Source organism: Aquarana catesbeiana, linkage group LG06 (genome assembly GCF_042186555.1).
Source record: "Aquarana catesbeiana isolate 2022-GZ linkage group LG06, ASM4218655v1, whole genome shotgun sequence".
NCBI lineage: Eukaryota > Metazoa > Chordata > Amphibia > Anura > Ranidae > Aquarana > Aquarana catesbeiana.
Window position 1 is genome coordinate 65819212 of NC_133329.1, and position 25057 is coordinate 65844268.

The 25057-nt window shown below is 44.3% G+C and overlaps 1 protein-coding gene across 1 annotated transcript in view; it reads left to right on the forward strand.

Annotated features, from left to right (window-relative positions):
* Positions 1-25057, forward strand: part of LOC141148575 (uncharacterized) — a 121942-nt gene that overhangs the window by 61133 nt on the left and 35752 nt on the right. The window contains exons 4-7 of the mRNA XM_073636138.1: positions 4398-4508; positions 11092-11448; positions 13137-13448; positions 22633-22971. Of these exons, the coding sequence (XP_073492239.1) occupies positions 4398-4508; positions 11092-11448; positions 13137-13448; positions 22633-22971 (1119 nt within the window). The remainder of the gene's footprint in view (positions 1-4397; positions 4509-11091; positions 11449-13136; positions 13449-22632; positions 22972-25057) is intronic.

A 25057-nucleotide genomic window follows, 5' to 3' on the forward strand; every position in this document is an offset into this window, starting at 1 on the left:
ATCCTGAGAAAGTTCCTGAAATCATCAGGGTTATTCTCACGGATCTCACGGAGCAAAGACATATGACAGAACTGGTCATGCTGGAGCAACCAATTCTTGGTCCATGAACTCCTCCCCACCCTGTTCATGGACTAGACTTGTGTCAAGGTCAGGACCCCAACACCAAGCCCCCGCACAGCACGAACTCTACGAGGAGTACGCATACGAAACATGGCTAGAAAACGGTCGGCTGCTCAGAACGAAGTAACAGAACGCACTGAAGAACAGCAAGGCCTGTGAAGAGCGACCTGAAAAACAGTAACGAACGAACAAGAACACAATGACAAGTCAAGGGTACTTGCTGCACGCACTGAAGAGCAGCTACAAACCCACAAGCACAACCTGAACGGCAAAAAACGATCTGAAAGCCACGAGTCTGAAAAAGCGCGAATCGTTTCTCACCAAACTTTTACTAACACGAGATTAGCAAAAGGAGCCCAAAGGGTGCCGCGCTTGGTTCTGAACTGGCCTTTTCTAGTCTCGTCGTACGTGGTGTACGTGACCGCGTTCTTGGCGATCGGAAATTCCGACAACTTTGTGCAACCGTGTGTACGCAAAACAAGTTTGAGCCAACATCCGTCGGAAAAAATCCTAGGATTTTGTTGTCGGAATGTCCGAACAAAGTCCGACCGTGTGCACGGGGCATTACCATACTTGCAAAGCAAATACAAAAAAAAACATAGTAGAAAATAAAACATTTTTTAACGCAACCTGTGCCTAAAATATATATATATGCCGAAGCATGGGGGCATCCACCCGCAAAAGGTAGGAGCAAATCGCTCCTCCGCCCCTGCTGCCCCCATGCTTCGGCATATATGCTCTTTTTTTTAACTGTGGTGGTGAAATCACCTCCGACAGCGCTGGAGTCACGGCTTTATGCATCGTGGGAGCAAACGCTGTTGCTGTCAAGATAAATAAATCCACTCTGCAGCTGAATGGCATACCTGAAAACTAAAAAATGGTTAGCAATAAAACACAGTAAACAGTAAAGTATAAAAAAATTGCATACCTATAAAGCAGGATAAAACATAATAACAATAAAACATTGCAGAATAGAATACAGTAAAAAAGAGCAGAACAATAGAGAGAGAATAGAGAAAACAATAAAACGACAACTATTTTTGTTTTTTTTATTTTATATATTTTTTTTGTGTTATTTTTTTTTTTTACTTTTTTTTTGTAACTGTAACCGCTTCCAGGTTCGGGTCTCTCAAAATGCGATGGCATCTTGGGAGACCCTGTGAAAGTGTGCCTAGTCTGTGGAGTGCTATACCCTACGCTAATACTCAACTAGTGTATGGTAGCGTTCAAAACATTCACCAATGCAAAGACCAGGATTGTTAGGACAGGAGGGACAATAATAGCGAGTGTCACGCCTATATCCGCGCTTGCTGCAGACACGACATCTTTTATGGGGTGTTCGTTGGGTAGGGGTACTCGGGAGGACATAAAGAAAATGCCTCTCATGCAGCCGGCTTACAGAATTTGGTTGGGGAAGGTGAGGTGGAGGAAGGATCCAGTCCGTCCTGAAGTTCTGTATAGCACATGAGCGTTCAGCAAAGCCAATTGAAATAAATAAACAGACACTTTCTTGTACCAGCGTCTGGCCTTATGGGCAATTAGGTACGGCGCCAACAACTGGTCGTTGAGGTCCACCCCTCCCATATTTTGGTTATATTCGTGGACACAGAGGGGTTTCTCCACAACACCAGTCGCCGTGGTAATTTGGACCGTCGTGTCTGCATGAAGGGAGGTAAGAACGAAAACATTCTTATTATCCCTCCACTTCATAGCGAGCAAGTTATTACACTTCAAGCAGGCTCTCTCCCCCAGCCTAAGATGGGAATCTACAAGCCGCTGGGGAAAGCCCCGGCGATTAGGTCACACGGTGCCACATGCTCCAATCTGCTGATCAAACAAGTGACTAAAAAGTGGCACGCTCGTGTAATAATTGTCCACATATAAGTGGTACCCCTTTCCGAATAAGGGTGACACCAAGTCCCACACAATCTTGCCAGTGCTTCCTATGTAGTCAGGGCAGTTTGTTGGCTCTACGTGGCTATCTTTTCCCTCCTAAACCATAAAACCATAAAACTACATGTATAGCCTGTGGCCCTGTCAGAGCTTATACATCTTGACCCCATATCTGGCACGCTTGCTGAGAAGGTACTGTTTGAATGACAAGCAGCCAAAAAACTTAATCGGGGACTCATCAACTCAGACAACTTGATGGGGAGTAAACAAGTCTGCAAAACGTTGGTTGAAGTGGTTTACGAGGGGACGAATTTTGTAGAGCCGATCGTATTCAGGGTCTCCACGAGGACGACAGAGTTCATTGTCGTTGAAGTGCATGAACTGCAAAATCTGCTCGTATCGTGCCCTGGTCATGAAGGCAGAGAACACGGGCATCTGGTGAATTGGGTCAGTGGACCAATATGACCGCAACTCACTCTTTTTAGTTATGCCCATGTTGATGGAAAGGCCTAGAAAGAGCTTAAATTCAGAAACCGTAATTGGTCTCCAATCTCTGGCAAGGGAGGACTGGGGAATAGTGGCAATGTGTTGACCAGCGTACAAATTGCTTTGGTCCACAATAGATCTATAGAGATCTTCGATGAAAAACAGCAAATAAAAATCAAGTGACGTAAAATCAACTGTTTCCACCTGAATGCTGGGTTGGCCAGTGAATGGGGGAAGTACGGGTGCTGCAGAAGTGGTGGGTTCCCAATTAGGATTGGCGAATGCAGCAGGAAGGGCACTATGGGCACGACGGGCCTGTGTTCGTCTTCTTGGTGGCAGCGGAACACTACTTGTGCTTGCCACCTCACCAGCTTGAACTGCACTTATGGGACTCGCCACATCACATGATACTGCAGTGCTGGATTGACTACGACCAGGGTGTACTAGGCCGCTGGTGCTTGCCAGTTCACCAGTAGGAATAGCGGCGCTAGTACTGCTCTGCTCCATACGAGAGCCCTGCGGTTCTTGCACATCAACGACAGAAGAAGAAGTTCGGGGTCTGGTATGCCTGACCTTGGCAGGGACCACAACTCCATTGTCAGAGCTACCTGTCATGGAGCCGCTGTCCTCTACAGGATCGTATTCTGAGCCTGAATCTGACAGATGAGTGACTTCCTCTTCACTATCTGTCATGCTCAGAAACGTGTAGGCCTCTTCACTAGTGTACCTTCGATTTGCCATTTTGGGCTCTAAATTTAGGAGTACACTAGTGAGACTCACAGGCAAAAAAGTTCCTGACTGTTAGTGACTGTATCAAAATGCTACCAAAAAAACTTAGCAATCCCAGGGATCAGGCCTGACTCTGCGAACGCTGCAGTTATGTGTGTTTAGTGTTTTGTAAGTGACAGTGATCGATCAATACTGCACTTGGGTGGGCTGGGCGGAGGGGCAAAACGCAGGTGCTAGCAGGTATCTGGGCTGATCCCGCTAACACTGCGTTTTTGGGGACCCTAAACTGCTGGGGACGCTAGTATAGATCTGATCGGATCAGATATTGATCCGTTCAGATACTATACCACTAAGGGAGGTGTATGCTGCATGCGTGGGTGTTAGCGGTACTGGCACTAACCTGACACTGCCTGGGGTGACGCAGACCTTATCTGACCCTAAAACCCAACTTGTATCAGAGGGTTAAACCTTTATTAGGTAATAAACGGCGGGTGCCCTGACACTATAAAAAATAAACTAACTAACCACCGTCACCCATAACAGTTATACGGTGATCACTGGTAAAAGGGTTAACTAGGGGGCAATCAGGGGGTTAAAACCTTTACTAGGTAGTATATGGGGGTCCCTGACGCTATAAAATGCTGACCGTGAACCTATATACTTACCTCCCTAACTAGCGTCACCTGTGACACTAATACAGCGATCAGAAAAACGATCGCTTAGTGACACTGGCAACGGGGGTTGATCACGGGGTTAAACCTTTATTAGGGGGGGTTAGGGGGGTATCCTAGACCTAAAGGGGCCTAACTAACTGCCCTACCACTTATAACTGTCACAAATGACACCAATGCAATAATCAGTAAAAAGAAAAAACTGCTATTGGTGTTACTGTGACAGGGGGTGCAGGGGGGTGATCGAGGGGTGATGGGGGGTGAAAAGCGTGCCTATAGTGTTCTACTGTAATGTGTAGTGTTGGTGTAATGTGTAGTGTTGGTGCACTTACTTGGATGTCTTCTGTCCTCGGCGCCGGAATGCCCGTGGGAGGCAAATCACGTATCAGATACGTGATTTTGCCTGCCCGTGCCATTCTGCCGCAGTATATCTGCGTTAGGCGGTTGGCAAGTGGTTAAAAAGACACTTATGTTTAATCTTTTTTTTTTTTTTTACAGATATAGAAACATCGTCTATTGTGGTCACTGTGGTCTGTATTATTCTGGTTTTGATGATAATTGCAGTTGGGATCAGGATTTTTTGGTGGAGGCGAAAGTACAGAAAAAAAGGTAATATTCATAAAAACTCTGCAAATTGCTGGGCTTTCAGGTATGAAATGTAAATCAATGTATACTTTGTCCTAATTGAATGTTTATGTTCCCAAAAGAACTGCAGACCACAGTGCATTGTAATAAATTGTGGTGCACAGAGTTGAATAAAGTGTCATTTTGTGACATTTTAATAACATTACAAAAAATAAATAAATAAACACTGTGAGTCTGTGATGCATTGTAATGGCTGCCCTTACACAACGCACACCAGTATGTACACATTTGTGCACAGAGTAAAAAAAAAGTGTTAGCTTTAATAATTTTTTTTGAAACAGTTTGGATGCATTGTAACAACGCATCTCAGAGCACATACACAAAGCACACCAGCGCACATGTGTTGTGTGCTCCATAATGCCCTCCCGTCGTGAATGGGCCATATGAATTTGCAGTTATAAGTGGCAATAGAACCTTTGCTTACAAAAGTGAATGTCTTAAATGACTTTTCTAATGCGTCTGTGCACTGAAAAACAGTCCTATAGGTAATATTGAATTCTTCCCTGAAGGTGAAAGGAGGAGTATGTTCTGCAAAGTGCCCTAAGCCCTGGTTCTGCACTGACTGCAGGTTAGAAATTGTGCAAGTACAGCTGACTTTGGAAGTGATTTCAGAGACATCTATGCGGGTTCATGCACAGATGTCTATTGAAATCAGGGCCAATGCTACCACTAGGCAAACTAGGTAGCTGCCTAGGGCGCCCGGCCGCTGGTGTTCCTACCTTCTGGCTCTGCAACATGTAACTAACTTTCCGCAGGCAGCTGCTCCATCCGTCTGTAATGTCAGAGGCGCAGCGGAGGACTGTGTTCCGACGCCGGAATGGAAACAAACAATATCCCCTGGGCGCCTTTATGATCAGTGACCTGCTTCCTGTCTCACCAGTCTCTGAGTCAGTGGCGTATACATGTGTGCGGGGGAGGGAGTGGGGGAACTGTGACCCACACTGCACACATGGATGATCCCCTGGCTGACAGTCAGGGACGATCGGTGTGGCGGGAGGGACAGCTGCAAGCACCAATCTCTCTATAGCCTTCAGTGAAGCAGCTGACAGCCGCTTCTCCTCCTCTCCCTCCCACAGATGTCAGCTGAAATGCCATACAGGGAGATCGGTGCTCGCAGCTGTCCCCTACCGCACTGATCATTTCCGACAGTCCTCCATCTCTGGCCCCCGTGTCCTCTTTTTCTGGCCCCCCTCGGTGTCCTCCTCCTGCGGCCCTCGCTGTTTGCTCCTCCTCTGCCCCCCCCTCGACCCACCGCAGCCAGCTTCCCTCCTCTCCTCTGCCGCCAGCTGCGGGGAATGTGTCAGGATGGAGAGCGGAGGAAGGAGCCGGTAAATATGTCATTTACCGGCTCCTTCCTTTTCTGAATTGGACACAGTGAGTGATCGCTCCTGTGTCCTGTGATAACTGAGAAGAGTAACCTGTGTGTACTCTGCTTCCGTTTATGAATGGGCAGGAGCCTCTGTCTCCTGTTCATTCATCTTTAATGCTGAGGCTGCAGAGAAAGGGACTGGGGAATCTGTGTCCTCAGTCCCTTTCTCTGTCTCAAAGGGGAGATGCCAAGGGTCTGTTTAGACCCCTGATATCTCACCAAAGCCCCCCAACAGTGCTGATAAAAAAAATACAATAAATATAAAAAAATTAAATTGTACAAAATTATAAGAAATGTAATTGTAAAAAAATAATATAAGATAAAAAGCTACTGACACCATCCCCTCCTGCCCTACCGACCCTTTACACTGCCCCAACCCCCTCCACCCCCCAAAGAAAATAATTGTGAAAAAAAATTAAATTGTAAAAAAAATAAACACATACAAATAAAAAACGACTGACACCGTCCACTACCCCATAGATCTATGAAATTGAATTGATTGCATTGCCCTCAGGTGGCAATCAAACACTTAGGTATAAATGTGCCACATCCTATGTAATCTATAAATGCTGAAAAAAGGAATAATGGACTTTGTAGGCACGTATAAAAATATATAACAACTTTTAATAATTCACATAAAATACATACATATACAACACATAATATATGTGGTAGAAAAATATGGGACACAGTGGTTTATCCTAGAGGTTACACTTGACTTATACTTCCTGTGTGGCAATATTGAAGAAATGCCCACTCTGAGATGTGTGCATTCCTCTTGGTAGATCCCACAGTTCTCATAGATTAAAAAGAATTGCTCGCTCTACATGTTTCGTGACCTAAAATGTCGCTTCTTCAGGAGCTTTAATAATTCTAGTTGGAGAAACATACTCAAATTGAAATACAGCAAAAATTATTGTCATAATGATACAGGTGTGTGTATGTACATGAACTCACCAATAATGTGGTGCTTAAACAAATGGTCTCAATGCTCATCTATGCCGGGAATGCCGTGACCGCAGAACAACCCCCTCCAAATGGAGATGACAACTAGGGACACCAGGGCCAAGTGGTAGCCACAATGAAGGCACAGGTGTCAGGATATGGGGATGTACATGTAAACTAGGTATAAAGGATATGGCAATAAGTATTAGTGTAAGCTACTTCAATTAGGATTGGGATGTACTATAGTATTAGGTCCCATACTCACATATCAGCCAGTATGCCTCCACTACTATGCCTGTCGCCTTAAACCAGATGTTTAACAATCTATGGAAAAAAACATAGATTTTGTCCTGCCAGGGTTTTAAAACTTTATAGTAACACAACTTAGAAAAAGCCTAGCCGTATAAATGGAAAGGAAGGGAACTAGCAGGGCTCAATATACCTTGATTGGCTGGTCCAGGATAAGGAAATTAGATCAGAATCATGTGTGCACAGTCACAAGGAGAATACAGACATCCAGTACCGGCAGGTTTAAACATCCACTGTCTGCGGAGCAGAGCAAGCAAAGATGCCATGAAAACCAGGGGAATGTATACATATACTAAGGCAATAAAAGCCAAAAAGTGCTGAGATAAATACCTGGGTGTGCACTGGTTCTAGGTTCCGGCTGCAAGTTTGCTGGTTCCAGGGGTATAATGGACGTCAGCTTCCATCAGAGCACCTGGGAACGTCCTCCTGACTCCTTTATGTACACCCCGACTGAGCTCCGTCAGACTGGCGTCTGACGTCACTCAGCCTGGCTGCTGGTGCGCGAATGCTCCGACAGGTGCATGCGCACTAGAGTACCAGACATTCCGGTCCTAGTGCCTGCCGTCGGCAGTGGCTGCAGTGCGCCTAGGGGACACAGATGGAGAGTGTATCTGGGTAGATGCGTGGCCCCCCCCATCCTAGGTCAAGGTGGCCCAGGAAGGTGGGCTGAAGCCCCAAACTGCTTGGGTGGCCACACATCCCAACCGTGTCCCACAGTAGTGTTCTGCAGCTGATGCCCCCAGTGGCCTAAAAGGGGAACTGCAGTCAAAATTCCCGGTCATAAGAGCGGAGAGACACACATACACACACACACATATATATATATATTTTTTTTATAACATTATGATACAGTGCCGGAACACAAGTTCCCGGCAAATACAATAATTCAAATCTAGCAGTCCAGTGTAAATTGGACAATTGCTATCCTTATACACTTTATTTGTTGGAACATTGACTTCAAAAGGCAGGGCCAGTATGATAGTACCTCGTTGATGCCTGGTGGCTTAGTCGCTTCAAGGCGCTCAATCCAGAATATTTCCTTCTGGAGAATGCATTTGTCCCAGTTTCTGCCACATGGGTCCTCAGGACCTCCAAAACAATAAAATGGACAAGGGTGACATCAAACTTATAATATAGACCCAGGTGGCGGCTGACTGGTGTAAGCATTTTTGCAAATTGGGAGTAGTAAATATGGTCATATATGCATTGTTTTAGTTGGCGGATTGTCTTGCCTAGACTAAATTATTTAATTAAAATAATTAATTAATTTTCGTAGACTAAATTAATACTATTTTATTCTACTAAAACTAACACAATTGAGATGACTAAAATATGACTAAAACTAAAATGCCATTTTAGTCAAAAGACTATGACTAAAACGAAATTGAGATCTGATGTCAAAATGAACACCGCACTTCTAAATAAGAATATGTAGGGGGCATCGACTAAGCTACTAAAAGAAAAAAAATTAAGAAAAAGGCTTTTATTTTTTTTTCTTAATATTTAATGTTGGTAATATATTCAGGCAATATGTGCAATGGCATTACAGCCAATAGAGTTTACAGTTTGTTGTTTTTTTTATATTTTCATGTTGCACTTCTGCTTGTCAAAAAGCAATATTTTTGTTTGTTTATTGGTTTTATTTATAAAGACGTGATATACACAATGGCTAAATCTGTGTCTGTAGTGCATGTTCAAACCTTAAAGGGGTTTTAAACCCTCATGTTTTTTCACCTTAATGCATCCTATGCATCAAGGTGAAAAAACTTCTGACACTGACCGGTGCCCAGCCCCTCCCCCCCCCCCCCAGTTTACTGACCTGAGCCCGTTCGTTCCCACGGCGGAGACACGCTCTACCTCTCTGCCCGTTGTCTCTGCCCTTGATTGGATAGATTGATAATGTCAATCTATCCAATCTGTCAATCAAATCCAATGACACGGGTGCCGGGGGTGGGGCCGAGTCCGGCATTCTGTGTCTATGGACGCAAATGCTGGACTCGGGAGCACAGTAACCCCCCGGGAGAGCGCTTCTCCTAGGGGTCTCCAGATGCCAGGAGGAGCCACGAGCGCTGTTGGGGGACCCCAGAAGAGGAGGATCGGGGCCACTCTGTGTAAAACGAACTGCACAGTGGAGGTAAGTATGACATGTTTGTTATTTAAAAAACAAAACAAAAAAATTAGGGTTTAGTAAACCTTTAATACCAGAAATAATAATATCTTATTCGATTTTTACTCCAGGAGTATATAATGAGTTTGGCAGTTCTAAAGAAATTACTAAATAATGCATTCAAATTGAACTAATCCCATTAGATTTTAGTCAACTAAAATGTACTGGAGATTTTATTTGACTAAAATAAAACTAAAACAATTCAGATGACTAAAATTTGACTAAAACTAAAATGGCATTTTAGTCATAAGACAAAAATATGACTAAAACGAAAATGGCATTCTAGTCAAAAGACTATAACTAAAACAAAATAAAATTTTGATGTCAAAATTAACACTGCTGGGCAGAGCAGTTGCCCCACTGCATACCGACCACAGGGGCACTACGGCATCACCACCATTCACAGAATGCCTTGTATTTTTTTCCATTCATTGGATGAGGTGGAGATTGTGATGTCCTCTCCATCTCATCCAGTTAGAGAATGCCTTGTATTCATTGAAAAAAATTTAAATACAAGGTGTTCTATGAATGTTTGCTGTGCCGAGCAAGTGATCCCCCTGTGTTCACTATGCAGAAGGGTATCCTCTTGGTACAGGACACAGAAGACTGCGGTGATCACTATAGTAATACCAACAACTACAGAGATTCTCCACTTCCACAATGATCTCTCGGGTATGGAATAGGTGAACACACATTGGCCCAAGGTAATCAAAAGTAACTTTGCAATAAAAACCATACCTGACATTCAGCTTTATTTTCTATCTTAAGCCAGTCAGTAATTAAAGCTAAAGCTGACAACCTCAAGATTTAGTCTTTTATGTGATCCCTCACTGGTAATGAAAATCTGAATTAGGAAGTGCTCATGTCTCTGATAGGTGGGCAGATTTACTATAAATTAAGCTGAATTCAAGACCAACCTTTCCTGAGAGCCCATACAGTTTATAAATAACAAAAATACATATTTTTCATTACAGTCTGTTGAGAATATTTGGAAATTGGTAAATATCAGAAGTGATTTTTCCAACTATAGAATCATCTTGTGCTGAATGGATCAGGCGAATGGTGCGGGGCAAAGTTGACCAGATGATGACCAAGGTTTCTTATATTATCCATTTATTGGTCCCTGATGTGTTAAAGTGGTTTTAAACCTCAGACATGAAATATGAACAAAGTATATCCCTCTATAATGTGTACCTGTCTCACTCCAGAACACTAAGTGTAATTTCTGTCCACTGTCTCGTTCCTCTGCTGTCAGCATGAGTCACTTCTGATGACTTTTCCTGACACCAAGAGAAAAATGGTGACAGGGGAGGGACCTCCAGCAGATTGACAGCCTCAGATGTGTCCCTGTGTGAAGGAGAGTGTGTCCCTCCCCACCAATCAGCTCTCAGAGCTCTCCTCACTGATGTAACTTTAGCTCTTCACCCCCTGCTTTTCAGAGCTGAGAGATCCTGTGTAAATTCTGCACTTTGAATGGATTTAGGAGGAAGACGGCTGTAGATAAACTTATGTAGGAGGATTTGTTTCTTCTCTGTATATCATCTGAAGCCAGTCACTTCACTAGGTATATGTGAGGGTTTACAACCACTTTAAGGCATCTTGGTGTCCTTGCAGGCTTGCTTGCTTGCTAAATTATCAATATTTAAGATATAATGTGTAAATTTGGGGGCGTTTTTATAGTTTGAAAACATAAGAGCTGGGATTTTCATGTAAAAGGAACAAATAACTGAGTGCATTCTTTATCAATGAATTTGCAGATATAGGAGTTTTCACAGTAATGGACATTGAATGCTCTACCAAGCTGATTGCTGGAGAAGAAACATCTCTATACTGTAAAGCCACCAATTGCCCAGAGAACACGAGTGTGACTTGGCTGGAGAAGAGAGGAGGACAAGTCTGTGAGATCCCAGAGTCCCATGGAGGAGATAAGGAGGAAGAGGAGAGACTGATGGACACACAGTATGGGGTCATATCATGCAGAGAGGGACCAAACTTCACATCTTCACTGAAGTTCAGACCCAGTGTGACCAATCACAAAGATGTGACCTTCATCTGTAGATATAGCTGTGGGGAAGAGAAGAAAGAGAAAACATTTCACTGCAGAGCTATTTATGGTGAGGAGTGTCTATTATTACATAGATGGATATTGTTAACTGTTGTGTACTAATGGTGCGATCATGGTAAAACAGGACAAATACCATCCAATCACCAATATTCACAGCTCATACCCTGTTATTTTTAATAGGTTCATGTGACGCAAAACAAAATAACTTAACATGGTATTTTTATATGGTATTTTTTTTATCTGACTTTCTTTCTTTAAAATGGAAATCCAGAAAAAGTTTCCATGAACAGATTTAGGTTCACACTGTAGCGATGCGGGAACCAGTGCGATTCCAGCGCCGGTTCCCGCATCGCATCTCTTCCGCAGGCAGTTCACACTGCCCTCTGCAAACCACTGCGGGTGTCAATACAAGGTAATGAAGCCCCCAGATCGGCTCACAAATCACAGTGCGAACTGTGGATTCAGATAGGAATCGGATCGTATGGGTGACAACACCCACGTGATCCGATTCCAGTGCGGGGGAAAAAAAAGTCCCTGCACCTTTTCTATGCGAATCCAATGCGAGTTCAGCCTTACAACTGTATACAACTGTATGGCTGAATTTGCATTGCACAGACATCACATGTGATCGGCCCCGCAGTGCAGGTGCGAATCACATGTGATGTCTGTGTTCACTTCAGTCTGAACCCAGGGGAATACGTGTCACACTACCACCCTTGTGTTCTTTGCTGGAAATGCTGTAGAGAAGTCTTTGCTGTCCCAGTAGTTGAGCTGTTGCCTGCAGCTTCCAGCCTTGGAACTATTCCTTGAGTTCAAGTCATCATCTAACAATAGTTTATCATATCAAAGAATCCCACCCAGTCAATAGCTTTCCCATTCCTGCTAAAGAATTGGGTCGGTGTGTTGGCCAGGAATTCCACATAATTTTCTTATATACCGTACATATATAGTGATTTTCCATAGGCTATGGAGGACATTAAGACTACTTTACACCAGACTATATCTTACAAATTCAAGTGAAACTATCTTTTACCATGGGGTCTATGTGTAAAAAATAGAATGCCCACAGCCGCCACAAATAATCATTGTAATTTGACTAATAGGTTCATTTCTTATGATCGTAAGCTCCATCTAGTGGTCAAAATACATTATTTTCCTTTACTGAGGTATTTAAGAAAAATACTGCATTATGGCCTCTAGATAGAGATGACAATTATATGGGGCAAAAAAAACTATAAGGCAAATTACAAAGATTATTCACCATCACTGTGCAAATGGTTGAGATATTCATACAGTAATTATGTCTCAAGTAATTTTTTTTTTATAAATAGACCTTTATGTGATTAAAGCGGAGTTCCACACAAAAATGGAACTTCCGCTTTTCGGAACCCTCCCCCCCTCCGGTGTCACATTTGGCACCTTTCAGGGGGGAGGGGGGTGCAGATACGCAACGCTTCACTTCCTGATTCCCTCACCTAGGATGGCGGCGGCAGCTGCCAAGAATCAAGCGGGTTATCGGCGTCGGCTGCCGACATCGCTGGACCCTGGGACAGGTAAGTGGCCATTTATTAAGTCAGCAGCTGCAGTATTTGTAGCTGCTGGCTTTTAATATTTTTTTTTTTTGGTTGATGTAGGTGGACTCCCTCTTTAAGTCTTATAACAGACTATAAAGGTATAAATACTTACATTCTTCATGTCAAAAATATTTTACTCATCATGTTTGTCGTATCATTTCAGCTAAGCCTCAGCTTGTACAGCCGATATCAAGAAGTTTAATTGTCTCAGGAGTGCTGAAATATTTGGTCACTCTGGAGAATTTTTACCCCAGAAATATCACAATCAGATGGACACATGGAGTAGAGGGGCCACAAGAAGCCTTATCATCCATAGAGACAATCACAGATATTCCTGATGGGACATCTAATGTGTACAGTGAGGTCACAATTCCCGAGGAGCTCCTGAAGGATCCAGAATTCAGAGTACGAGTGACCTGGGAACATGAATCTCTGGACACACCGGGATATAAGGATCTATCTATCAGAGACTCAGGTGAGTTACATGAGGTTGTGACCAACAAATATATAGATCTGTCCACGGAAACTGCCTTACTAAAACTCAGTAACGATTTTCTAACTGCTAAAACCAACAACCAGTACTCCATACTCCTACTACTTGACCTCTCTGCGGCCTTTGATACTGTTGACCACCCGCTCCTTCTCAATAAACTACATTCCCTTGGCCTCCGAGACTCTGCTCTATCCTGGTTCTCTGCCTATTTATCACAGCGCTCCTTCAGTGTCACCTACAACTCTGTCTCCTCCTCTCCATTGCCCCTTTCTGTGCCCCAAGGCTCTGTTCTTGGACCCCTTCTCTTCTCTATCTACACCTCCTCCCTTGATCACTTAATAACCGCCCACGGCTTCCAATACCACTTATACGCTGATGACACCCAAACCTATCTGTCTACTCCTCACCTCACTCCTTCAGTCTCCTCTCGCATTACTAACTTACTAACTGACATATCAGCATGGATGTCGCACCACTTCCTTAAACTAAATCTCTCTAAAACTGAGCTACTATCATTCCCCCCCGCCTGTGCCCCCCTCCATGACTTTTCCATCAAAATCAATAATGCAACCATCAGGCCCTCCCCTCACGCCAGGGTACTAGGTGTAATCCTAGACTCTGACTTGTCATTTCAGCCTCAAATCCAATCGTTGTCAAAAGTTTGTAGAATTCACCTCCGTAACATCTCTAAAATTCGCCCCTTTTTAAAAAATGAAACCACGAAGCTCCTCATTCACCCCCTTGTTATCTCTCGCCTTGACTATTGCAACTCCCTTCTCATTGGCCTACCTCTCCATAGGCTATCCCCTCTTCGGTCTATCATGAATGCTTCTGCTAGACTTACCCACCTTACCAACCGCTCAATGTCTGCCAACCCTCTACTCCAATCCCTACACTGGCTCCCTATCACCCAGCGAATTAAATTCAAAATACTAACCACAACATATAAAGCCATTCACAACTCTGCCCTGAGCTACATCACTAATCTTGTCTCCAAATATCACCCAAATCGACCTCTCCGCTGTTCTTAAGACCTCCTGCTTTCAAGCTCTCTCATCTCCTCCTCCCATGCTCGTCTCCAGTATTTCTCCAGAGCCTCTCCCATCCTCTGGAACTCGCTACCTCCATCTATCCGGCTATCCCCTACTCTTGCTACCTTCAGGCGATCCCTGAAAACTCATCTCTTCAGGAAAGCCTATCACATCTCCAACTAATCTCCTACCACTTCCAACAGCTCATTCCCCACAGTTACAACCTTTTGTACCACCTGCCCCACCCTATTAGATTGTAAGCTCTTCTGAGCAGGGCCCTCTTAATCCTCTTGTATTTTATTGTATTATAACTGTATTGTCTCCCTTTTTATATTGTAAAGTGCTACGTAAACTGTTGGCGCTATATAAATCCTGTATAATAATAATAATCTGTCAGCTAGAATCTATAAAAAAAAAAGCACAGGTGGTGCAAAATAGGGGCCTTTCTGTATAGTCAAAAGACAGTAATGTTGATCAGTAAAAAATCTATTCAGATCAAATCTGAGCCATCCTCACATAGAAAGATCCAAAAGATAAGTGTGATTGGGATATCAAGGCACATAGAAAGGGAAAATCAAAATGATATCACCAATTTATATAAAACTCAAACATTTATTACAAAATTTCAAAAAAAAAAAAAAAGGTTTTGTGCAGATAAAAAAATACATGGCTGACACAACAGATATATCATCACCCTTTTCTAGACATTATTAGGGTCATCTCACACAGGGGCAGATCCAGAGTTTAATCTCGGGAGGGGCACTGCCAACATTTTTGTGGGCAATTTTTTCGGGGCAATGGCTGGTGTTGGCACATCAATCATCACAGCACCATGATTAATATGGTGTCAGGATGATTGAAGCACATTATTTCTATTATTACATTGTATTATGAAGTGAAATAGTTCAACTCACCATAATGCAGAATCAGTGGGAGCCCTGAGCGTGTCACTTGCCACCAGATGCAGATTGTCACTTGCCACCAGATGCAGATTGTCACTTGCCAATGGCCAGTGACAGTGTCCCTGTTGTCCCAGAGTGAGGCCTGCACAGTAATGGCAGTCTTCTTTTGGATGCAGAAATGCAGTGATGCGGGGGGGCGGTGAGACAGTGGCGTCTCCAGCTTTCACATTTAGGGGGGCACATGGGGGGACAGGGACAGAAGTAGGGGGGCCAACTATAAAATGCAGCCAGATGGAGGGGAGGACGGTGGATGCAGCCAGGTGGAGGGGAGGACGGTGGATGCAGCCAGGTGGAGGGGAGGACAGGGTGGATGCAGCCAGGCGGAGGGGAGGACAGAGTGGATGCAGCCAGGTGGAGGAGAGGACAGGGTGGATGCAGCCAGGTGGAGTGGAGGAAAGGGTGGGAGCAGCCAGGTGGAGGGGAGGACAGGTTGGATGCAGCCAGGTGGAGGGGAGGACAGGGTGGTTGCTGCCAGGTGGAGGGGAGGACAGGGTGGTTGTTGCCAGGTGGAGGGGAGGACAGGGTGGATGCAGCCAGGTGGAGGGGAGGACAGGGTGGATGCAGCCAGGTGAAGGGGAAGACAGGGTAGATGCAACCTGGTGGAGGGGAGGACAGGATGGATTCAGCCAGGTGGAGGGGAGGACAGGGTGGGAGCAGCCAGGTGGAGGGGAGGACAGGGTGGATGCAGCCAGGTGGAGGGGAGGACAGGGTGGATGCAGCCAGGTGAAGGGGAGGACAGGGTGGATGCAGCCAGGTGGAGGGGAGCACAGGGTGGGAGCAGCCAGTGAAAAGGTACCTCTATGGAAGCCTGCATCCCGCCCCCCTCATCCCCCCCACCTGGAGGTGTTCTTACCTTGGGGAATATATAAAAGAATGACTGACTGTCACTTTCTCTTTGGCTCCCTCGACCTGGCAGCCTTGTGGTTCCTCTTCTCCTCTCATGGTCCTCTCTCCCCTCCTCCTCCTCTTCCCCCTCCCGCTCGGCATGTTGGGGGCTGCAGTGCACTCTCAGGGAATCGTCCTGGGCCTGCTGGTATCCGGGACTACATGTCCCATAATCCTCTAGTTAGTTTCCCATCCATTGGCTCTGAATGTAGCCAATAGGAGCGGGCATTGCCAGGTGAATGAGAGCTGCTCGACTCAACGAGGAGAGGGAAGGGTGGAAATCCCCCGCAGCTGCGGCTCTGCCTGTGTCACTCCCTTCACAGAGCCTGTCAGTTTCAGCGCCGCTGCCCTGTGTCCTGCGGCAGCAACGTCTGATAGGGGGTCGGCATCAGCACAGCCTGCTCGCTATTTTCTTGGGGGGGGGCAATTGACCCGTTGCCCCCCCCTCCTGGATCCGCCCCTGATCTCACGTGGATCTATTCATCTGCTACAACAAGAAATGATATGATTATATTACCATGTGGGACTGGGAGTAGTTGAGTGGAATTATGTCTAGATGAGGGTGATGATATATCTGTTGTGTCAGCCATGTATTTTCTTTTCTTCACAAAACCTTTTTTATAGATTTTGTGATAAACGTATGAGTTTTATACGAGGTGTACCTAAAAAGTTTGGTGAATGGTATCAGAAAACAAACAAAACAGAAGATGCAAACAAATTACCTTTATTGGCCTTCAAAATAATCACCATCCTTCACCACACACTTTTGGCAATGTTCATAAAGCTTCTGGAAACTGTCAGAAAAGGTCTCTTATGTTCCTTATATTCCTTATGGATGATGACATAGTTGTGAACAAGTACGGTTCCTTTCGTGTGAAATGCGTCAACTGATCATCATTGCAATTTTGTCTGGCTCATGACAATAAAGAAATTTCTACAGCATCTTTTGGATTCAAGTATGCGATCATTCTTTTCTTCTCTTCTTGATGATGACATAGTTGTTGAAGGTGATCAATATTGTCTTGACCTTGGATATTTGCAAATGACTCTTTTTGAGTCGTGGGGAAGACGGTGAACACCATACTATCGATTTCTGCTTGGATTCCGGATCGAACTGGTAGCACCAAGCTTCATCCCCTATGATGATGGTTCACAGAAAGAATGGATCCTGGTCACACATGGTAATGAAATCTGCAGAGGTTTACATCCGTTTTGCTTTCTGTTTGTCAGTCATCTTGTGCGGCACATACCGGGAACAAATCTTCCACTTACCAAATCTTTGCGGACGATGGTGCACACCGTATCCTTGCTAATGCCCAATTCCTCCACCATCAATCATAGAGGCAGTCACCAATCTTGTGATTTGTCGCACTCGAACATGGCTCATCCTCAGTCGTTTCCTTCCCATCGCAAAAGCGTTTCAACCAGTCATAAACATATTTTCTGCTCACGGCTTCCGTCCCGTACACTTGCACCAACATTTCACGGGTCTCATTGCCGGTCTACTGCCCGCAGCAGGTTTACCCTGATGGTCACGTGTACTCCACACTGGGTAGCACTTCTCGACATGTCTCTGAATAGACATGTGCATGCGCGTGCCTCTGGCCCATGCTTCTGTTGAGATATCGGACCATTCACCAAACTTTTTAGACACACCTCTAATTTGGCGATATAATTTTGATGTGTGTTAATCTGTGCTCTCTATGTGCCTTGAAAGTCATAATCACACTTATCTTTTTGGAACTTTCCATACAGTATGTGGCAGAATCTCTAACCTCTGCCAGTCTGAGGAGAACCTTCAAGGCCAAAGACAGCTGACATCTTTCAATATGTAGTGGGTTGTGAGGCATAGTGGGTGCAAAGATGGTGAAAGTCATTGGGTGTCAGAAACTTCTTGGATGCAAAAGAGGTTTTATTTCTTTTAAAAGTCCTTTTTATATTTTGCAAGGAAAAGAGGGTTAGGGCCAGGAAACCCTTGAGTAGTTACAACTTCAATTGGCAGACTCTGAGACTTCAATAGGAGGACAGCTGTACAGGAAAAGGCCCCAGCAAGGTGCCACTTCTGCACGTGCAGGTTTGCTGTCTCCTATGGCAACAGTATCTAACAGTTCCTAACACAAAATTCAACAGTTCTCTCAGCTTCATTGCAATGTCCACTCTTCAGCTCTTCAGCCCCTTGAGCTCCTAGTCTCTCACTGGACTCTGATTCACTGACTCTGAATCCCGTGAGCACCTCAAGGCTTTTGCCGTGGTATCTCCCTCAAGCGTCCCCTACGCTTCCCTGCTGGGTCCCTAGCTTGGCACACAAGATACCTTTCAAGCTTCACCCCTGCTGACTGGCTCGGTCCCTGGCTTGACACACAAGGCTGCTCTGCAAGCGTCACCTCTGCTGGTTGGGTCCCTGACTTGATCACCGCCTGAAGTTTCCCGATTCTCCACCGTGCCCGTTCGGTGAGAATACTGCTCCGGTACTTGCTTCAGTTACTCACTGTGGTCCCTGGTAATAAGGTGGTTGGTCCCTTAGTGGCGACAGCTTCCCCTCTACCTCCGACCACGACAGGTTCTACAGCCGGCAAAACCGTCACTTTGGGTTGGACTGCAAGCCGCAATCTTAACCCTGCATTGCCCTCTTACTTCTGGATAGGCCCTCACGCAGCCTGGCAGCCAGATGCCCCCAGGATAGGCCCAATCTCAGGCCTAGCAGCCCAGGGCAGACAACACACGTCCACCCAGACAGCAGTCCGGGTGGCACAGAACACCGATCACCTGACTCCACCCTAATATATAGGTTCTCCCAGCAGGCTAATGGATTCAAGAAAACCCCTGCCTATTGGCTGAGATATCTGATATACCCATAACTTGACCTTGAAATATTCTTCTCACATCTAATGCCACCAAGTACCTGGTCACCTAGTGGCAGAAGAGAAAAGTACAACAAGGCCAAACTCAGGTAGAATTCAATGGATCTCTAACAACTATCTACAGTAGCTGCTCCTGACAAGGGATTTGGTGAGGAGCTCCCTGACTAAACCCCAGGGTGCTACAAGTACATAAGGGATGCTGGCACCGAGCAGCATACAATAATCCTATGTGTTTTTTTACCATCCTGATATAGCTGTGTGCTACATATACCATACAAATAGTAGCATCTTCTGTGGTGGAAGTAGCAAAAAAGAATAAAGGCCTATACAGACAATTCTGGATGTGCAGGAATAACATGGTCACTAGTAGGCATGTAGTCAAGCTCAAATGATAAAATACAAAGACCGCACTCTGTGCTAAAGGTATATAAAATACATAGACAGCATTGTGTTAGGGCAACCTAAAGGAAGGGTCGCTAAAAACTTCAAAGTCCCAAAAAAATGCTCATGCTCAAACTCAAATGGCCTAAACAAAAAAAATTCCAAGTCCCAAATTGAGTGCTCGTGCTCAAAGATAGATGCGGGATTCCGTACTTGATAAGTGCTCAGACAAGGTGTCCCCACATAGATGTAAACTCACCCCTCAGAGTGGACCAACTATCTCTAGTATGGTCAAATGCACATGTGGGGCAACCCCTGTAGATCTTCTTTAGACTGGCGTTGCCTGGGATAAATGTTCCTCATGTGGATAGATGTGACAAAGAAAACTCGTTGCGCAATAACGTTTAAAAATGTATTCCAAATATAAAAACATAGTAGTCAACTCACATGTAAGGGGGCCTAAAGCCCGACACCCGGTGTGAATAGCAGGTAAGTTATCCAGGAAATCTGCCCATAGGCAATGGTAGACCGCTGCTGTGGTTAGTTTGTTTTCGATTTCCGGAAATGGATGTTGGGGCAGAAGTATGTCGCGATGACGTGAATCAACCTCGACGCGTTTCAGCTTATCAAATGGGCCTTCATCAGGAAGTCATCACAACTTCCTGATGATGGCCTATTTGATAGGCTGAAACGCAGCAAATTTTTTCACTGCAGCTGCTAATTATTTGATCTGGTATCACTTCATTTATATTTAGTATTATCTAGTTTCCTTTGGTTATTTAATCAATGTAGTCAAGCTGACAAGACTATAATCTAGACTCCTGTTGTGCAGCCATCATCTTCAGGCTATGGAAAGGTAGGGATGTGGGAAGACATGCTGCCGGCCCCTCCAGTGTAGTTTTTGGAAGGAATAAAGGTGATTAGACAGAGGGGGGGTCCAAAATATCCAAGATCTTCTCCCACATCTCTCTTTAATGTCTATAGGCACCTTAAGAAACTCTATGTTCTAGTCATATGAGATCAGAATGATCTATTTCTGGTTGATTACAGTGGAAGGAGATGCCACGACAGGCAAAAATCGAAATGAAGAAAATACAAACCTTCTTATTTTCAGAAAGAATTGTGTTTGAATCTTCGCCCCAGATAATGCAGATCTGCAGTTGAACTAAACTATTGAACCAACCTAACTATTCCCATTATTCCCGAGCTGGGTTTCCAGGTTTGTACACCTCCTGTGCCCATCCCACCATCCCTATGCTGAGTTCCCGGATCTGTACACCTCCTGTGCCCATTATGAAGGGTTCCCACCATCTCTGTGCTGAGTTCCTAGGTCTGTACACCTTCTGTGCCCATTATGAGGGGTTCCAGGAGCCTAACAAAATGCTTGTGTGCATGGAGCCTCATAGTTTTAACAAACGATAAATAAACATACAAACGCATCAAAGGGAAAAGGACCTTCACTTGTGTGCTTCTGCAGAGATGTGAGGGTGAAACTTTATTAACCACTTCCCGACCAGCGCACGCCGATGTACGTCAGCAAAATGGCACGGCTGGGCACATGGGCGTACCTGTAAATCCCATTAAATCTCCCGCCGTGCCATTGCGTGCGCGCCGCTGCCGCGCACCGGCTGGGAGCTCCGTGAGTCGGGTCGCGCAGACTCGATCACCGAGGGGATACCCGCGATCGCCTTACGGAGAGGACGAACGGGGAGATGCTGATGTAAACAAGCATCTCCTAGTTCTGCCTAGTGACACTGTCACTGATCTCTGCTCATCGGGAGCAGAGATCAGTGATGTGTCACAGCTAGCCCATCCCCCCTACAGTTAGAAAACACTCCCTAGTACTGACTTAACCCCTCCCCGCCCCCTAGTGGTTAACCCCTTCACTGCCAGTGTCATTTACACAGGAATCAGTGCATTTTTATAGCTCTGACTGCTGTATAAATGACAATGGTCCCAAATATGTGTCAAAAATGTCCGATGTGTCCGCCATAATGTCATAGTCACAATAAAAATCGCTGATCGCCGCCATTACTAGTAAAAAAAAAAATTAACAAAAATGCCATAAAACTATCCCCTATTTTGTAAACGCTATAACTTTTGCGCAAACCAATCAATAAACGCTTTTTGCGATTTTTTTTTTTACCAAAAATATGTAGAAGAATACATATCGGCCTAAACTGAGGAAAAAAAATGTTTTTTTTAAATATTTTTTGGGGATATTTATTAAAAGTAAAAAATAATGCGTTTTTTTCAAAATTGTCGCTATTTTTTTGTTTATAGCGCAAAAAATAAAAACTGCAGAGATGATCAAATACCACCAAAAGAAAGCTCTATTTGTGGGAAAAAAAAAGGACGTCAATTTTGTTTGGGAGCCACGTCGCACGACCGCGCAATTGTCAGTTAAAGTGACGCAGTGCCAAATCGCAAAAAGTGCTCTGGTCAGGAAGGGGGTAAATTCTTCCGGGGCTGAATTGTTTAACAAATACTGTTTTGTGTTTTTGAAACGAAGACTGCAGTAATAGACTGCAGTTGCAGCAAATAACCAACAGAACAGATGGCTCCCTACTCAACACATTTATATGATAGACAGTACAAAGAGGACGCAGAAGATCAGCAGCATGGTGATTCAAAGAGGATGAATAAAAAGGGGAAAACTATTTTAAAAATTGTACTTGTTTATGATACATACTGTAGTGTCTTAGCAAACCAAATGACATCCTATTTCGATCACATCTAATAACATTCATTTGAATCATAGTTGCTCTCATGGGCACTTAGATCTGTATGTGGTCACACATGCCTTTATATAAACAAAAGTTGAATCGTCAAAAAGCTGAAATTTCAGAAACAGAAAGAGCAGCAGACCACTTATAAAGACTTTGTCTAGGTCAGGGTTGGGAGGTCCACCAAAACCAGATGCTTGCTGCAGGTCATCTTCCTGAGCTGTCATGGTTTGTATATACAATACTACTTTTTGGAGATGTGAGAGATGAAAACTGAACCCTAATGATGATGATGATGATGCACATTTTGTGTTTTGCAGAATACCCATGGACCCCTGTGGTGGAAGAGATACAGACACCCAACATATTCCATGACACACCGGTCACCCTGCAGTGTCATATCTCTGAGTATTTCCCTGATGATATCACTGTGACATGGCTGAGAAAAAGCCAGAATCAGGAGATATGTGAGGAGACTGATAATATAAGCAGCACAATAACCCCCAGGAGAGAGGCTGATAACACATACAGCTGTACAGCCAGTCTGACCATCGCCCCCACACTGAGTGTCCACCAGGGGGCAGAATACATCTGTAGGGTGGATCACCCCTCTCTGGAGAGACCCATCGAGAGAAGAACTGAAAGTCTTATTGTAATGGGTGAGTGTTTGTATTATTTGCACAGATCTCACATTACAGTAGTTCCCTAAAGAGGCCCTGTCACCAACAAACAATTGGGGTAAAAGCACAGAAAAAAATATTATTTTAACCACTTAAGTACCGAGCCTCTTTTTGAGATTTGTTATTTACAAGTTAAAAACATGTTTTTTTGCTAGAAAATTACTTAGAACCCCCAAACATTATACATTTTTTTTTTCTAACACCCTAGAGAATAAAATGACGGTCATTGCAATACTTTCTGTCACACCGTATTTGCACAGCGGTCTTACAAGCGCACTTTTTTGGAAAAAATACACTTTTTTGAATTAAAAAATAAGACAACAGTAAAGTTAGCCCAATTTTTTTTATATTGTGAAAGATAATGTTACACAGAGTAAATTGATACCAAACATGTCACGCTTCAAAATTGTGCCCGCTCGTGGAATGGTGACAAACTTTTACCCTTAAAAATCTCCATAGTCGATGTTTAAAAAATTCTACAGGTTGCATGTTTTGATTTACAGAGGAGGTCTAGGGCTAGAATTATTGCTCTCGCTCTACCGATTGCGGTGATACCTCACATGTGTGGTTTGAACCTTATTTTACCTTTTATTTTTACACTGTTCTTTAAAAGAAAAAATTGTTTCATTTTTATTCCTATTACAAGGAATGTAAACATCCCTTGTAATAGAAAAAACCATGACAGGACCTCTTAAATATGAGATCTGGGGTCAAAATGCAATAAAAAATAATAAAAAAATAATAAAAATAAGTTAAAATAAAAAACAAAATTGTCATTTAAAAAAAAAGAATAAAAAAAAATGTCCCTTTAAGCGCTCAAAACATCACTGCAATGGTATGGAGACCGGTGGGGGCCATCTTCCCCCTCACTCGTCTCCATACCTAACACCGAGAAGGATCCATTGTGGAGGACACCGGAGCGCGGCGGAGGGGGGGTGTCCCTCTCCCGCCGCTGATAAAAGTGATCTTGCGACGAATTCGCAGCAGAGACCACTATTATCGGAAACCGGAACGCCAGCTGAAGAAGAGGATGCCGGGGTTATGGCAGCTAGCTGCTGCCATAACAACGATATTCCTCCTCAAAGTTAGGATGTACTGTATATCGGCATGTGGGGGTCTGGAAGTGGTTAAATGCTGTCCTGTAGTAATTTACCATACTTGTAATGTGCTAGTTCCATAGCCAAGTCCTCTCCTTGCACACCACAGACCTCTCCTTTTCCTGATGCCACCATGGCAGCATACTAGTGATAGGCTCCTCCTCTCTTCCACTTCCTCAGGACCAGTGAATAGCATAAATGAAAGGCCTAGTTAGGCCCCGCCCCATTCTTCTTTTTTCCCTCATACCTCCATGCACCAGTGAAGAGTAAGCAGTACTATGTCCCCCCTCTGCCTCCGTGTAGCATCCGGCTGGGTTGAGCCTCTCCCAGTGCAAAGTCCCAGCGCTCAGGCCGCTAAATTGCGCTAAAAAGCCTGGGAACCCCTTCTGTGGGTCTTGATGGGGTCCTGCAGTGTTTTCTCTTTAGGAAAGAAATCTGCCAGTAAGTGTCTGTTTGCTGAGGCTTAGGGGGACCAGCTAGTTCATTCATTTCACTCCTTTGGTCCCTTGTATCTCACAGGGCTGCCTATGCCTTTTTGTTTTTCTTTTTGTCTCCCTATATGTTTCCCCTTTTTTTACCTTGATCTTTTCCTTTCCTTTTCTGTGCCTTCTTTGGCTCCATTTTTTGATTATGTTTGCCATTTTGTTTATTTTATCCTGTGCTGGACTGTTTTCTCTGTGCTGGAGGTGCTCTTGATGACATCATCTGGCTGCGCCAGTCTGCACATGCACACTGGCTGGCGGGAGTACCGACAATATTTTTCTTTTGGGAAAAGCTGCCCTCTTGTTAATAATGAGGGTCAGAGTCACAGGGTAGATCTCCTTTGCCTGGCTTTGGATTGGTAGAAAAAAGAAACACTTTTTCATTTTTATTTTTTTTTTGTTACCAATGTATATTATTCTCTTTCATCTCTAAACCTCTCTGATGCTATTTTCCTTTTTAGCTATCCTTGTTTTTTTCAGCTGGTC